Source organism: Plectropomus leopardus, chromosome 20 (genome assembly GCF_026936395.1).
Source record: "Plectropomus leopardus strain MGB_pleo_1.0 chromosome 20, ASM2693639v1, whole genome shotgun sequence".
Taxonomy (NCBI): Eukaryota; Metazoa; Chordata; class Actinopteri; order Perciformes; family Serranidae; genus Plectropomus; species Plectropomus leopardus.
This window is the reverse complement of record NC_142195.1, coordinates 3,988,000-4,004,669: the sequence shown is the minus strand read 5'-3', so window position 1 is coordinate 4,004,669 and position 16,670 is coordinate 3,988,000. Positions and strand designations below refer to the sequence as shown.

General features: G+C 35.6%; 1 protein-coding gene across 1 annotated transcript; it reads left to right on the top strand.

Annotated features, from left to right (window-relative positions):
- Positions 1–915: 915 nt before the first annotated feature.
- wdr41 (WD repeat domain 41) lies at positions 916–14,916 on the top strand. The gene is made up of 14 exons (XM_042509401.2): positions 916–1,154; positions 1,276–1,345; positions 4,453–4,568; positions 5,393–5,441; positions 5,534–5,662; positions 5,779–5,841; positions 7,069–7,180; positions 7,322–7,384; positions 8,488–8,592; positions 10,256–10,440; positions 10,526–10,647; positions 13,341–13,426; positions 14,339–14,472; positions 14,558–14,916. The coding sequence occupies exons 2-14, from the start codon at positions 1,298–1,300 to the stop codon at positions 14,696–14,698; spliced, it is 1,353 nt and encodes a 450-aa protein (XP_042365335.2). The 5' UTR covers positions 916–1,154; positions 1,276–1,297; the 3' UTR covers positions 14,699–14,916.
- The last annotated feature ends 1,754 nt before the right edge of the window (positions 14,917–16,670 follow it).

Genomic DNA, 16,670 nt, shown 5'->3' with positions numbered 1-16,670 from the left:
CTAGTTTCTTGCAATTTGCAATACATTTCTTCCTAAGTTGCTCATTTCCCTTTTTCCATATTTTCAAAAGAAATCAAAACAATTTGCTGAGGTTTTAAGGATTAAATCAGAGGTGTCTGAATGCTATACAAGAAAAAAATAGGTAAATTTTAGGTTTTTAATGGTTAAATCGATGTATGAAGCCCTTAAGCATAATTTAGCTAGGTTGGAAGGAAGTCATGATTAGGTCAATATGTAATTCACACATGTGAACACATGAAAAGTGACTTTTGGATGTGTTGTAATCTTTTGACTGGGTTTCCACCAAGTTTTAGCTATTTTTCTGTTGCTTTAATAAGCTTCTTTATTCCTTCAAGTAGTGTTATTGTGATTGACAGGGCACTGAGTTCAACAGGTTGGCTTAATACACACTAACAAATAACTGATAGCCATCAAAACCAAATGTCATTTCAGTTTATTTGACTTATTTGACTTGTGACAAAATCACACTATTTATCATAGCCAAAACCTGCAAAGTCCATCCCCGTACTCTGATAAATGAAGTACAGTCCCTAAGTTTAAATGTAACTTTTAGGTTTTGAGTTTGCTTTACACAATAAAGTAGAGGACAGGAGAGATGTCCACATGAAGGATTTTCATATTCTACTTTTTATCAGTAAAAACTTGCAACACAGCTTGCATATTTATTGTTTCTAGATTTTTCAGTGGGAGAAAGAGTTCATGTAATTTTACTAATTTTTGACGAGGGAATTATAGTTTATTGGCGGGAAACACAAATTATAAATTAAAAGAAAAATATTTTTTATATATTTTACAGCAAGTCTAGACGATTCTCTTCTTGGAAAACACTATATATAACTATAACTAAATAGAATGTTTTGTGAAGTATTTGTCGTATTAATAAATTTTGTCACACCAGAGCTTCCGTACTTTGAGTCACATGAGTGATTTGTTTGGGTCGTGACAGAGATGCATCTTTTGCTTACATATAGTTAGCCCAAACGAGACAGTAATAACGTTACCGTTTTTGGTGAAATAATCCGGTCATAAAAACGAAACATTACACCTCAAAACAATCTCACGAGGACGATAAAAAGGACGATATTTCATTGAAGCGGAAGCGTTTCGGGAGTCAGTGTTTACGCTAATGAGTGGTAAGGTGGTCTGCGGCTCTGCTTCTAGCTTGTTTTTTAAGCGTTCAGTTTTGCTAACACGACATGTTTTTGGTACATATTCAGATAAATATGTAAACTAGCTTCATTCTGTTTCCTCCAGCAAACGTTACTCATCAAAAGCGATGCTTCGGTGGATTCTTGGTGGTCGAGAAGCTCAGGGTTCAGTGGAGGTAAGATGTAACGCGAGCTAACGAAGCTAATATTTTAATGCCAAATTAGCTCTGTGGTCAATGTGTCTCGTTTATTAAATAATGTTACGTTATTCCTTATTGCAGATGTGGTAATACTGTTTACAAACTCCGCTAATCTCCATTAGCTCAGTGCAAAAAATATTGTTCAAGCAGTAATGGAAAGTAACTAAGTAACGTTACATTTACTCAAGTACTGTAGCCTTACTTAATTTACTGTTTACTTCACGATATTTGATATTTAAGTTACTAACGTTAGTTTTTTTTTTTTTTTTGCGGATTCAGATTTATAGAAAATAACCAGTGGTGTAATGTAATGAAATGATAATGCTGTGTACCTACGTATTTTTGGGAGTATTATGTACTTAGGTTGAGTTTTATATTTCTGATAACATTCACTTTTGCTCCACTACATTTCCTTAATAAAATGTGTACCTTGTACATGCATTTCTCCTAAGCATTTTGGCGACTTACTACAAAATAAAGAAGGAATGGGAGGGAAGCAAAACTTTTGTTCTTTAAGTTCTTTAAATTGTAATAAAGACCTTGTTTTTCTTTCATTTAAGGTGGTGTATGTTACAAAAAGTAGATATCATTATTATAAAAATTATGACAATTTGCTGTCATTGCCAGAATTAATTGTAGTTTTACGACTTAAGCACGTTTAATAAAATAAAATCACTTTTGATACTTAAATACTATAAATATTAGATACTTGTAGACCTTTACCCTAGCAGTTTTCTAATAGGTGACTTTAACTTCTACCAAAGACATTTTATGGTTAGATATCTGTACTTTTACTCAAGTATATTTTTCAGGTACTTCATCCACCACTAACAATAATTAACAAGTTTTGATGTAAAATTGAGCTAAAATTCACAGAGATCAGAAATCATATTTATCATATGGTATATTTCATATGTGTATGTCAATTAGGCTACTCAACCAATGCTTTTATTTTGTGAAGAAAACTTTGTCTTTCTTGCATGCCTCCATGGTGAAGGATCCAAAAAAGCAGACAATTCTTGATGAATTTAAGTCAAGTCGGGAGACTGTGTTTAACAACAGCAAAACTATATTATATATATATATATATATATATATATATAAATTGCTGTTTACAAACTCTCACACAACTTATGCAGTGTAATCTAAGTCTCATTTATGTAGTCTTATGCTCAGTACTTCCCAAATAGACAGCCCTTTCTCATGGGGAATTAAACTAAAAGTGAAACTTATCTATGATCTCTCCAAAGCCAGTCTCTGCTGACAAAAGGAGGAATTAAAAATTGCTGAACATGGAGATGATGGTCCACTGCTGCCTCGATCTTTTAGTTTGTTGTATTATTGTGTGAATTTGGTTGATCAAAACTAACCCTTCGCAACACCAATTTCACACATGAACACAAAGAAACCACCTGATCGAGGCCGCGGTAGGCGAGCAGCCCCGATGTTCAGTGATGTAAAATCATTGTCTTTGCTAATGGAGTTCGTCTTTGAAGAGAGCAGATAAGATAAGTTTCACGTTCATACAAGTTCCCCATCAGAAAGGGCTGTTTGGGAAGCACTGAAAACACAACTGAAAAAATGAAAGTTAGATTATACTGAATGAGTTGTGTGAGAGCTTTTAAATGTGTGTTTTCATACAGTTTTTCTGTGTTTAAATTCACCAAAAATGATTTGAAGTTTTGGATTTTTCATTCACTGGAGGCCTCTGTTTTGCGCATTGTAGACAGTTTGGTCCAGTTGTGGTTCCCAACCTCTAAAAGGTCACAGAATCAATAAAAAATAAATAAATCTGAGAAGTCATGAGATAATTTATGGTAGAGAAAGGAGAAAAAAATAAAGTCCTGTGACCGAAATTGCTATTTATTTTGCAGACTTCTCTCTAATCCTTGTTTTTTTTTTCTTCAAGATTGAAAAATTTGGCCTCTACGGGCCTCGAAAATAGCAAGTGGAGAAGACTATCTCAGACATGACATGGGGCACCATGTGCACACTCTTTTTTGGTATTGCATTCTTTTTAGAAAAGGGTATTGTCCTAAAGTTAGTGCTTAATCTGAGAAATTATCTAATAAATGTAAAGCAGTAAAATAACAAGGTTTCACTTGGAATGTAGTGGACTAGAAGTAGAAAGCAGCAGAAAATGGATAAACTTAAAGCACTGATATTCAACTCCCCGCCTCCCCAACAGAGGTCCTAGCTAAGCCCCTAAATGTCCAAATATCCAAGAAATGTAAATGTAAAATGTAAAAAAAAGTAAAAAGTTATAAAGTCCTAGAAATGTCCTAAAATTCTTGAAACATCTTGAGGTCCTAGAAATGTCTTAAAATCCCAGAAATGTCCTTAAATCCTGGAAACATCCTGGAGTGCTAGAAATGTCTAAAAAAATTTAAATCCTAGAAATGTCCTAAGTCTAATCTTGTTGAAAAACTCATTTATTGTCTTTGTCAACTTTCATACATGCTCTGAGAAAGCCAGTTTCTGTAGTCTTTACCTTGTGGTTTCACTGCCTTTTAAATAGCTTGGGTCTTTTTCTTCCTCTCTTGTCCTCTTTTATGTCATTTATGCCATTTTTTATTTATTATTTTTATCACTATTGCTTTCTAACTTATTTATCGATGTACAGCATTTTGGTCAACTCTGTTTTTAAATGTGCTTTGCGAATACATTTGGATTTGATAGTCCTAGAAGTCCTAGAAATGGCTTTAAATCCTAGAAACATCCTAAAATCCCAGAAATGTCCCTAATATCCTAAAAATGTCCTTAAGACCTAGAAATGTCCTTAAGTCCTAGAAACATCCTAAAATCCTAGAAACATCCTTTAAAGTCCTGGAAATGTCTTGATATCCAAGAAACATGTATGGGTCTTCTGCATCTGGCCCCTGGCCTCCTGGTTTTTTTTTTTGCAAAAGTATCCCTGACTTAAAGTATAAGACCCTTCAAAAGTCCTTCAGAACAATACTTAGCAATTGTACAGTTACTTTGTGCTGCTGTCTGTGGACGCTCTCCAGCCTCCTCTCTGAGTCCACTGCCTGCCTCTGCTACTCTGCCTGTTTGTCTCACTACTTTCCCTCTTATGTCTGCAGAAAAGCCCCGTGTTGTGCATCGGAGAGGAACAGCCCAAAAACTGCTTCACTGAGCTGCAGGTGCTGAAAGGACATTTTGACATTGTTCGATTTCTGGTGCAGATTGATGACTTCAGGTAAGCAGACCACAACCCCCCCCCTCCTATTTTATTCTCTCTCTCTAACCTCTCTCCTCTCTACCCTTGGCTGGCCTCGATCCCTCTGTGATTGACAGGAGATCCTCACCTACAGAAAACTTACAGAGCATGACAAGAGCCCAATCATCACCACTATGTGATTGTGTGTGCACAGTACAGTCGAGCCAAAGCCCCTCCATGCACTGTCCATGCACACATGCACGCACACGTATAAAGCTTTTGCACCTGCTCTCCTCTCCGCTGCTTTGTGGAAGCATGCTGCACACCGGCATGGTAGAGTGGGCCTGCATAAGTGGTCAGATTGGGATTTATAACAGAACTAAGTACGTGCGTGTGTGTGTGTCAGGAGGTGGGGGGTTGGCTTCACGCCTGGTCTCCTCCAGTAATAACCCCCTCCTCTGGGTCTCGTCCTCTCCACTCACAGGTCCACAGTCGGGGGGCAAAGGCCAGAAAATTCTCTCCAGATTGCTTTTGAAGTCCGAAAATGTATCCTCGACAGTTCCTCTCCTCTCATTTTATCTCTCTTTTTTTTTTATCCGGTCATCCTGTCTGTTGATTTTGGGAACAGGTAGTGCGGATGGCGCAGGGTCAGAGGGCAAGTGAAGGTGGAAAGCCCCAGGACAGGTGTTTTTTTAAGATTTCTCGGGCGGAGATGGAGCTACGGGAAATGATCCCTCACACAGATAGAGATTAACTTGGCGACTACATTTAAGATGAGGTCTGCCAAGTGCGCTGAGATATTTCTGTCACGTATGAGTCTACCTGCAAGAAGCAACTCACATCTTTTACGTTCTGTTTTCCAGATGTGCCTCAGCCGGCGATGATGGCCTTGTTTTGGTGTGGAATGTCGAGGTAATAGGCTCCAAGTTGATTATTTCAGCGCATTGTGAAATTGCACACAACACGGTGGCACTAATTGCTTTTTTTTTTTTTCCTTGTGTTAGACCGGGGAGAGGCTGCAGGAGCTGAGGGGCCATTCCCAGCAAATAACAGCCATAACCACCTTCACCTGTAATAATGGCCTCACATCGCACACCTCGCTCATCACAGCCTCCTCAGACCGAAGCCTCAGTGTATCCTCCTACCAGAAGACACCTCTATGTTTAAACAAACACTTATATCATTCACTCAGTCATTGTGTTTCTGTGTTTGTAATTCAAACTTGATTTTCTTTAACCTGGTGCGTCAGCTGTGGGACCCGGATACAGGCAACCGAGTTCAGACCATTTCAGATCTGCAGTCTTCTGTAAAGGTAAGCCCCTGTAGAAAAGTATAAATGTATTGGAAACTTTGCATGTGGGCCTTACGCCTGAATAAGTCACTTTTACAGAAAAGTCACAAATTCCAATGTACTGGGTCAGACCTAATAACTAATGTAAGGCTTCTAGCATGACACAAGTCTGAATGAAATGCTGTCAGATTGACTTACAGACCACAGCGACACAAGGTTTTTATTGTTATTATTGTTTTTTATTATTGAGCTTTAAATAAAAAACAGTCAAAAAAGGCACAGCGTAGCCATGTTCACAATTTTGCAAGAGACAAGAGCAGCAGTCAAAACAGTCAAAATATGCAGACAGCCAACAGCAGCACAAGCTAGCACATGAGAAATAAATGGAAGTCTTGTTCAGGCTTATTAAGAGCACTGTAATAGATGTATCACTTAAAGGGGAAGTTCAGTGTTTTATTTATTTATTTATTTGATAGTTCATAGATAATAAACAGTACAACATTTGCCTGTTACAAGCTGAAGTAACTGATGTTTCAAATGTAGAGATTATAGCTAATGCTAGTTTCCGACTCCTGTCCCTAGTTAAGCTTTTAGCAAAGAAAAAAAAGATATTAAAGTTACATGCAATACCATGCATTTTAACAGTTATGGTAAAAAGACAAAAAGGCACATATTTATATCAAGATTACATACAGATTACATTAAAACAAAAATACACATTAAGGGTACACACTCTAACAAAACTGAACTGTAAGACATTATACATTGATGTTGACATTGACAGGCTCAGATTGTTACTCTAAGTGTCTGACAACATATGGAAAGGACCCTATAGATATAGACCCTTTTGTTAAAGAGTAAGATCCTTTTTGTTTAACCAGAAACAGGACCAAAATTACTATTGCCAAATTCACCTGACTCCATTTAAATAACCAGTAATTTCAGCATGTATAGAGCCAATTTTATCTCTAAAATAATCCAACTCTGGGCAATTACAGTTGTGTGATGTAACATACTAATTAAAATGCTTGAGTCTAAAGGTTGTTCTGCCATTTATGATTGTAGATAAAAATGGTAATTGCCTCCTCTTGATCATACATTAAGGTTAATTGCAACAGCTATAGGTTAATTGCATTTGGTTTCTTTTCTTGGCTGTTATGTTGATATTTAAAAATGGAGCATATATGTTATGTGCTGATCTGGCTGTGTGTGTGTGTGTGTGCGCGCGTGTCTCTCTCTCTCTCTCAGTGTTTGCTGGTGCTGGAGCGGCTGTGTGTGTGGGTCTCTGGTGGGGAAGAACTGTGTGTGTGGAACAAAGACTTTCAGCTGCAGTGCCACAGACAGAACCACAGCGACACCGGTGAGGAGAAACAAAAGGAAGAAGAACTGTCACAATAAACGTCTCACGAGTTGATTGTTGCACTAACTGAGCTCACCCCCTGACTCTGCTGTTTGCACACAAACTGATGAATGTTGTTAATGCTTCTTGGCATTTTCGCAGGAATAACCGCTTTGATAGAGCTGCCCAAGAACTGTATAGCGGCTGCTATGGATAAAGAGATAGGTAAGAGACAGAATATGTTCAATAATTACAGAATATTTTATTCACAAATAGATGAAAACAATATATATGTATATTTTTAAAAAGTAATTTTATACATCACATGTGGAACCAGCTGCAATACATTGAGTATATTCATGTATTAGATTCATCGCCCACCCCAACCCCCCAAAATATCTGCTTTTCCCACCTTAAAATTCTGTTTTCTGACATATTGGATTATTTAATTAACCTGTCATACCTCTATCTTTAATTCGAATTTACCAGAAGGCTATTCGACATGGACAAGCATCAATATCAACAAAATTTTAGTGCCTCAAACACTTTTTGATAAACAAACTCTGATTTCTGTGCTTTTTTTATGCACTCTTACCCTTAAAATGTGTGTTTTTTAACTTTCCAGATTAACCCTTTGAAACCTCTGCAAATTGGTTTTATTTCAAAAACACCAGTAGAAGAAGAAGAAGAAATAACCCATAACTAAGAAAAAATTACCTGAAAATTAGAAAAAAACAAGCCAAAAAAGAAAGTAAACAAAAAAGAAAAAAGAAGGAAATTATCTGGAAAAAGTGCTTGAAATTACAGTAATATTATAACATAGTTTTTGATATGATATTAAAATAATTTAATTATAATTTTTCCCTAGTTTTTTTCACTATCTTTTTCCAAAGCTTTATAAAAAATCATTTATCTTTTTTAGCTTTATAAAAAATCTGCTGAGATGCTCATTGCCTTTTCTCATGTTTCTGAAAGATATTGCACCAATTTGCTGAAGGTTCAAAGTTTTAGATATTATAAAAGGCGTCTGAAAGCAGCATGAGGAAAGTGATGTTGCTTCAGGTTCAAGGAGTTAATATTGCATAGAAAGAGAATACTTTGCAACTGCTTAACAATGTATCAACTAAAAAGCTGGAAAAATAGTCAAATATATTTATGTTAATAGAGGTGGGAGGTAACTGAGTACATTTACCCATGTTCTACACTTAAGTTAATTTTGAGGCACTTGTTACAGAGTATTTTATGCTACTTTATACTCATAGGGGATATTGTACTTTTTTTCCCTCTACATTTATAATGACAGTTATTTTCCTATCGTTTGTTTGCAGTGATCTACAGGCTGACAGTCTCCACTGACTCCTCCCTGTCACTGGCAGAAATCCGCTGCCTGTCTGACCACCAGGACAGGATTCGAGCTCTCATCAACGTCAATGGTCAGTCTGTCTTTTTTTTTTTGGTTTTGCTCGTCTGGTCAAGAATACGAGCTCAAAACAGTTTTAATTTATCCAAACCTGCTTAACTGGCATTTGTTCTGGCATATTGAAAGTAGCCTACATCAACAACCTGTGCTGATTAACATAATATTATGCTTATAACCAAAAAGCAGATCAAATTTTAGTAGAGGTGGGAGGGGGCAGAGTGACCCTTGCTGTCTTTGTTAATTTGAATTTGAATTGAATCCTGATGTTTTGGGGTGACAAGAGGAGACAGTACAGTCTGTCAAGAAAAACAGAACTGCATCAATATGGCGACATTTTGTCCTAAATAACCACGATCGACCTGGCGAGTTTTTAGTAAAACTTCATCAAAAACTACTCTTTCTATTTATTCCTGTCACTTGCTTTCAAAGTTCCACAATGGACGTGTAATCGCTGATCCATAAAGATGAAATTAGGAATTATCTGCGCAACACTGCCTTATTTCACTACAAAAACCAACATAGGTGACAGAAAGCAGAAATTCTCCAGTAAGCTAAATTACCGTTGCTAATAACAAGCTAGGCTACTTGCTGTTGGCTATTATGAATGTTATTTTCTGTTTTAAAAAGTAATGTAAAAACATTTTGGAAGATATCAACTAGACCACTTACCCCTCTTTTTTGTATCCAGTCTGATCTGGAGCACAGAGCTGATAGCTTCGTAGTTTGTTTACATGAAGTAACAGAAGTGCATATTTAATGGACTCAGTATGAACAGAGAGCTATGATGCTCGTTTGCAGTAGGGACACAGTGTCATGATGTGCCACTCAGGAGCAGCTGCTGGGTCAAGTGCGACACCTGGTAAACTTCAGCATATGTTCAGTCTGGTCCCGTGTTTGGCTTAACCCTCATTTTACATGCTTTGCATTGTTATTTTTTATTTTTTCATGCATATGGCATACATTTTGGCAATATTGTGTCTTTTTGTTTGATCTTGGAATTTCCTGCTCAGCTCCTACAATAAGTCTAAAATACACTGTGTAAAAGAAACAATTACATTTATACTTATTACATACTCATTAAAAAATGTGCCATTGAAACTCATTCAAACTGCAAATTTTGATTCCACAGCCATCAAAGCATAAAAACATGCATTGTATTACTTCTGGGTGTCAGTCTGGACTTTTGTCTTGGAATTTGCAATTTTTTCTATTTTCAACCTGATAATGTCAATTTTTATTTTTTGTTTTACCATATTTGGCATATGGAGAAGATAAATGCTATTTCCCCTAGGTGCACTGTCACAAATAATGTTGCTGCAAATTATTTACATCTCCCAGGCTGTGATAATCTAAAAAAAAAAAAATCCACTTTGCATGTTGTACGTTTGTTGTGTTATTTTCCCTCAAAAACATCATGACAAAAACCTGGCATTTAAAGGGTTAAAATTCTAAAAATTCTAAAAATTCATGATTATTTGATATTTATGATTAGATTAAAAAATTTACTAATTAAAGTAGAAAGTAATATTATTGTATGATATTTTTCAAAGCTTGATTTTGAAAAGCACATTTTGTGCACAGAGTGTATACTATGATATTTAAGTGTCTAAAGGTTAACATAAAACTGGTTTGAAAATGTTCATACTCGCCTAACCCTGGTTCCATGTCCTCTTCAGACGGGCTCTTCGCCAGCGGTTCCCATGCGGGCGAGTTAATCTTATGGGATGCGATTGATTGGAACATCCTGGCCTATGAGCACATCCTGTGGGAGGAGTCACAAGCCAACACTCAGGCCGAAATACGACTGGCTGCCCCCAAACCCAGTGAGATGTCCATTCAGCATCTGACCACCAATGGACGGGTGAGGAAGACAGCATGAGTGGACTTAAAAACTGTCAGTGTCTTGGGTTTTTTTTTATCATTATGTGTGTTTGTGTGTTTTTTAGCTCATCCTTGCAGCCGTGGGCAGCGGCCTGTACGTGTACAGCATTCTGACCAAGACTGTGGTGGCCTACAGGAAGGTGGCCCACGACTCGAATGTGTTACACACCATGCTGTTATCTGACAGGTAAGATGTCACTTCCTGTCTCTAACCTGTCCAAGGTGTGACAGAGAACAAGGGCTTCAGTATGATTAATAAAAAACAACAAAAACTAAAAGCTTTTCACCTCTTTAGATTAATATTTTATTTCAATCAATCAGACTTAATTTGCACTTTTGATCAGCATTTTTCATACAGACAGACCCCCCCCACCCCACACACACACTCACATAAGCATGCAAACACATGAATGAAAACAGGACTTTGTGATTAAGTAAAAAAATTAAAAAATTGAAGTACTCATTAAAACCAGAAACTGAGGAAGTGAGGAAATGCTACCAAAAGTGAGTAAACAGCAGAGGCAGAATAAAAGCTATGAATAGAGGGAAAAAGACAACAGGTAAATAGATAAATAAACAAGTAAATATACAGATAAAATGATAATAGTAATAATTAAAGATAAATAAGTAAATTACTCAAACTGCAGATAACAGGTAATTGACAAGATAACAGCACAAAGTACTTTAATAATAAGTAAATATACTAAAATAATAAAATGATACATGAATAAAATGATAGTAAAACTGTAAAAAAAATAAAAATAAATAATTAAATAGATAAATAATTATTTGCCACTGATTGCTTTTCTAAATGATGTTCTTAGAGAAGACACACTTCTCACTTGTACCAGTTTTTAACTTTGTACTCCAGAATCTCTGCTTAAAGGAACAGTTCACCCGCAGATCAGAAACACTCATTTTTTATTTTACCTATAGTGCTGCTTTTTAATCTGAATTGTTTTGGTGTGAGTTGCCGAGTGTTAGAGATTTGGACCACAGAGAGTTCTGCCTTCTCTCCAATACAGGTGCATCTCAAAAAATTACAATATTGTGGAAAACGTTACTTTTTCTAAGTATTTTAATTCAAAAAGGTAAACTCATATAATGTGGTATAATGTGTATTCATTACACGTAAATGAGAATATTTCAAGCAGTTTTTTAAATTTTTTTTATTTTGATGACTATGGCTGATAGTAAATCAGAAATCCAGTACCTGTACCTCCAGTACTGGATACATGTTAGTTTATGTAGTGAGTCTGGAATATGTTAAATTGTCACCTCCTCAAATAACTAATGGAAAATATTAATGTTTTTCACAATATTCAAATTTTTTGAGATGCACTCAAAGGGGGTGTGCATTTTCTCGTGGATGAGAGGTTTGCAGCAGTGACAGCAGAAGATGTAAACATTAATGGCGTCCTGCTCAGCTGAGCTCAAACAATAGCTGTAGATGCTTTTTTCTGCCCTGATTTGATTGGTGAATCTAGTTCAGTAGAGAGAAAATAGTTCCCACATGAAATTGCTCAAAACAAGGTCTGTAGATTATCATGAGTTACAGTGTCATGATTTCTTAAAAGAAACATTACTGTTGAGTTTTTCTTTTTTTTTTTTATTATTGATGTTCTCCTTTATTTCAATGTAAACAAACAGACAAGTTATTATCTGTAGCTGTACAACGTCCGGAGGCCTGTGACAAATGCACATTTTTATAACAGCCAAAATAAACATTTAGTAGTCATAGTCAAACAGTTGGATCATCAGTGATCACAGAGACGCTGTGAGCAAAAAAAAAGTCCCATGACCTCTTAAAGGTCTCGCCTTCATCTTTGACTCAGCTAACATCTGCCTGTATAACATTTCACTTTTTTTAACAGATCCCAGAGAAGCAAACTGGAATAAAATGCTTATAAGCAGTCCAATAGAATCAATAAACAAAAAGAGAGAGTGACTTTTCCATCATGTTAATGTCCATTTTAAAATGTATTTTTTGGCTGCTTTGAGCACCACAAACCGAGTGATATTTAGTTCCATTATATTAGAGAGAAGGCAGACGTCTCTACAGCCGATATCCAACACTCCCAACTTACAAAAAACGGTTTAGATTTATTGATTGCAGGTAAGAGGTAAACAATGTAGGTTTTATGTTGGAGTGAACGCTCTTTTAATGCATGATTTTGTGTTGTGATCTATAATTTGAATGAAATATTTTAGTGTAGACTTATTTTAGATATTCAGACAGTACAAAAAAAATATAAATAGTCAAAATATTGTATATTTATTGCAAAAAGCAATAAAAAGAGAACAGTGCAGTACACATCTGTGTCCACGTGTGTGAAATACACTTAACTGTAATTACAGGTCGACAGATTATCGGCCTGGTTAATTATTGGGGCTGATATTTGGCATTTTGCCGATTATCTGTGTCAGTGTTTTATATTAGTGATCACAGATAAAATTAATAAATTAAAAAGTGCAAAGAAAGTGTCAGCATGGGAGGAACTTTTACTTTGTGGAACCTTAGGGAGCTGTTTTTATTTATTCATTTTTATTTAAATTTTAACTTGACTTTATAAAAAAAACTTGCTATTACATGCTATATATTATTATTGCCATTTAAGATAATTGCATTGTTACAGGTAATTGCACTACTAAAAATAGCACTTCAGTACAAGTTCAGTTTTTAACTAAGTTTTGTGTTGGAATCTGTCATATTCCAAATTCTAAATATTGACAGAAGCATTTCATTTTTATTGTCATTCATCAGTTTCATTAGCTACTAATAATCGGTATCAGCCCTGAAAAACATTAGCGGTGGACCCCTAGCTTAGTTGTAATTTAAGCAGCTGTTGGACTGTTGGTGTGACTCTGTCTCTGTTTCAGCGAGCTCATGTCCTGCTCTGAAGACGGCAGTGTGAGGATGTGGGAGATCCAGGACCTGCCTTTGCCTGCTGAACCAGCCTCTGCAGGTGACACGTACACATACGCAAATACAACGTGTGACATGCTTTAATGTCACATTTTGAGACGTATCTTCCCATTTCCTCCTGTGGATTGCCTCCTTAAAGAAAACTGGACTCCGTTCCCAGTGATAGATTACACACACGAGTACGAATCACAAAGTTCAAAGCGTGAGGAAAATTGCCTGCACTCAACTTTTGTGTGCACAGTTGAGTGTGTTGATGCGTGGGTGGCGTGGAGGTGCAGTAATGCGGTCCAGATGTGGTGGTGTGTGTATCAAAGGAGAGTGGACTGTTCCAGCACTCCCAGAGCCTGTTTCCTACTTAAGTGGGGTGGTCTAAAGTTGTGTGGGTGGGTGGGTGTGTGTGTGTGTGTGTGTGTGTGTGTGTGTGTGTGTGTGTGTGTGTGTGTGTGTGTGTGTGTGTGTGTGTGCGTGTGTGTGGTCGTGCTATCTTTGATGGTCGAGCTGGTTGCAGTCGGTGTAGAGCTGTGGTCATTCTGAATAGATTTTGGCTGGAGAGTACACTCTGGCTACATAACTCGCTAATCAACACCAAACGCCAAATATTTGTCCATCGTTTGTTTAAAATCTCTGGGAAACTAGAAATCAGTAACTTGTACATTCTGTGTTCTTTAAGGGGAAATTTTAGTACATTTTAACCTATAATGGTGGCAATGTGGAATAGGGCTGCAACTAATGATTATTTTAATGAACCCTTTCTATACCTGGTTCGCCATTATTTTTCCTGAAAACAGTGCTGTTGGTTCCCTGAGGGCCCAGGCTCTTTATGAAAGTATTGCAGCGTAATTGAGAATGTATTGTGAGAATGCAAACAGCCAAAAAATGGGTATGTCATCTAGAGGCAAAACCATACCATAGAGGGTTAATCTGAGTCCTTCCTCTCTGACCAATAATGCAGGATTCTTTGGGATGTGGACTTTCAGCCGGTCAAACAAACAGACCGGTCCTCCGTCTAAGAAGGTCATGGACATCCCAAACATCAGGACGCTGGAGTTGACAGGCGATCTGATTGGACACTCGGGAGCAATCCAGGTATAATTTTTAATGCTGTCCAAAGCTTATGTTCTGCTTTCATAATGCTGCCACAAAAGTAACAACCCCCCTTTTTTTGTGTCAGATGTTCATGAGCTTTCAGGAGAACGGTTTGGTCACCTGCTCGACGGACCACCTGCTCATTCTGTGGAAGAACGGAGAGAGGCAGTCCCACCTCCGCAGCCTGGCACTTTTCCAAAAACTGGAGGAGAACGGAGGACTTTGACCTTTAACCCCTGAATCACCACCTTTAAAGAACAAAAAATCAGATGTGAAGTCGTTGGATGGTGATGGCCTCACATCGTTTGTGTTTGCTGTAATGATTGTCGTTAGCTTTAATGATAATGTGATGTTTGCCTTTTGACTGAAAGTATTTAACTAAATTAATGGAAAGTATTGAAATCTAAAAAAAGAGCTCAGTAAATACCTCATATTTGAAACAGATCATTTGCAATGTTTTTATTTCTAGCCTGAAGTGTTTGAGCGCTGTGATGATGAGGTGAAGTCAGACTGGGGTGATGCTGGAGGCCTGTCAGGGTGCAGCAGGTACGTTACTGTCTGCTGCTCTCTGAACACCTGCACTCCTTGCTCCTCTTTTTGGGATTTCTGGGTGTTTATGAGTTAGAATGTGAAGCTGTACTGGGTTTATTATAATGGTACTTTAACTTTATTATCACTATTCTTTATTTAACATTATTATACCAGTACTTTATTTAACTCAACTATAACAGCACTTAATTCAACTTTATTATAACAATGCTTTATTTAACTTAACTGTAACAGTACTTTTTAAAAATTATGTCAATACTTTATTTAAATTATTATGCCAGTATTCAATTTAACTTTACTATAGTAGCACTTAATTGAACCTCATTATAACAGTACTTTATTTAACTTTATAACAACCATACTTCATTCAGCTTTATTATAACAGTACTTTATCTGACTTTCCTACAACTGTGCTTAATTTAACTTCATTGTAACAATACTTACCAGTATTTAATTTAACGTTTTTGAACTTTATTACAGTACTTTATTTAACTTAACTGTAACAGTACTTTAATAATGACAATACTTTATTTAAATTATTATAGTACTATATATAGTACTTCATTTAACTTTACTATGACTGCACTTTATTTCAACTTCATTATAACAATACTTTAACTTTGTAACTATACTTTATTACATTATTTATTAGCATTATTATACCAGTACTCTATTTAACTTTACTTTAACAGCACTTAATTGAACTTTATTATAACAGTAGTTTATTTAACTAAACTAACAGTACTTTATTTAATTATGGCGGTACTATATTTAAAATATTATAACAGAACTTTATTTAACTTTATAATGACCATTCTTTATTCAACTTTATCATAACAGTACTTTATCTAACTTTACTATGACTGCACTTTATTTCAACTTCATTATAACAATACTTTGTAACTATACTTTATTACATTATTTATCAACATTATTATACCAGTACCTTATTTAACTTTACTTTAACAGAGGTTAATTGAATTTTAGTATTACAGTTCTTTAGTGAACTAAACTGTAACAGTACTTTATTTAATTATACAAAACTATATTTAAATTATTATTACTGTACGTGAACTTTATTTTGACAATGCTTTATTCAACAGTACCTTATCTAACTTTACTATAACTGTGCTTTATTTATAACTTCATTATAACAATACTAACTTTGCTATAACTATACATTAACATTATTATTCCAGTACTTTATTTAACTATTTTACTGTAAAAGAACTTTATAACACTAATTTAACTTTGTTATAACTATTATATAACTTTAATTTATTTTACATTGTTATACCAGCACTTTATTGAACTTTATTATAACAATACTTTATTAAACTTAACTGTTACAGTACTTTATTTAATTATGGCAATACTGTATTTGAATTATTATAACCACACTTTATTTAACATTATTTTGACAATACTTTATTCAGCTTTATTATAACAGTACTTTATTTAACTTTGTTATGACAATTCTGTTACTTTATCATTATCTTTATTTAACTGTATTAAATCAATACTTTAACTTTGTTACAATAGTACTTTATTTAACTCTACTGTAAGCACTTCATTTAACGTTGTTCCAATAGTACTTTACTTAACTATAACAGTACTTTAATTACAGTCGTGAAAAAATTAGGACACCC

What these genes read in the sequence shown, in the direction of transcription:
- wdr41 (XM_042509401.2), top strand. Translation starts at nt 1,298, where the DNA reads ATGCTTCGGTGGATTCTTGGTGGTCGAGAAGCTCAGGGTTCAGTGGAG. An exon ending in ACAGAACCACAGCGACACCG is followed by an intron (nt 7,181 to 7,321) that starts GTGAGGAGAAAC and finishes GCATTTTCGCAG; the next exon opens with GAATAACCGCTTTGATAGAG. An exon ending in TGCTGAACCAGCCTCTGCAG is followed by an intron (nt 13,427 to 14,338) that starts GTGACACGTACA and finishes CCAATAATGCAG; the next exon opens with GATTCTTTGGGATGTGGACT.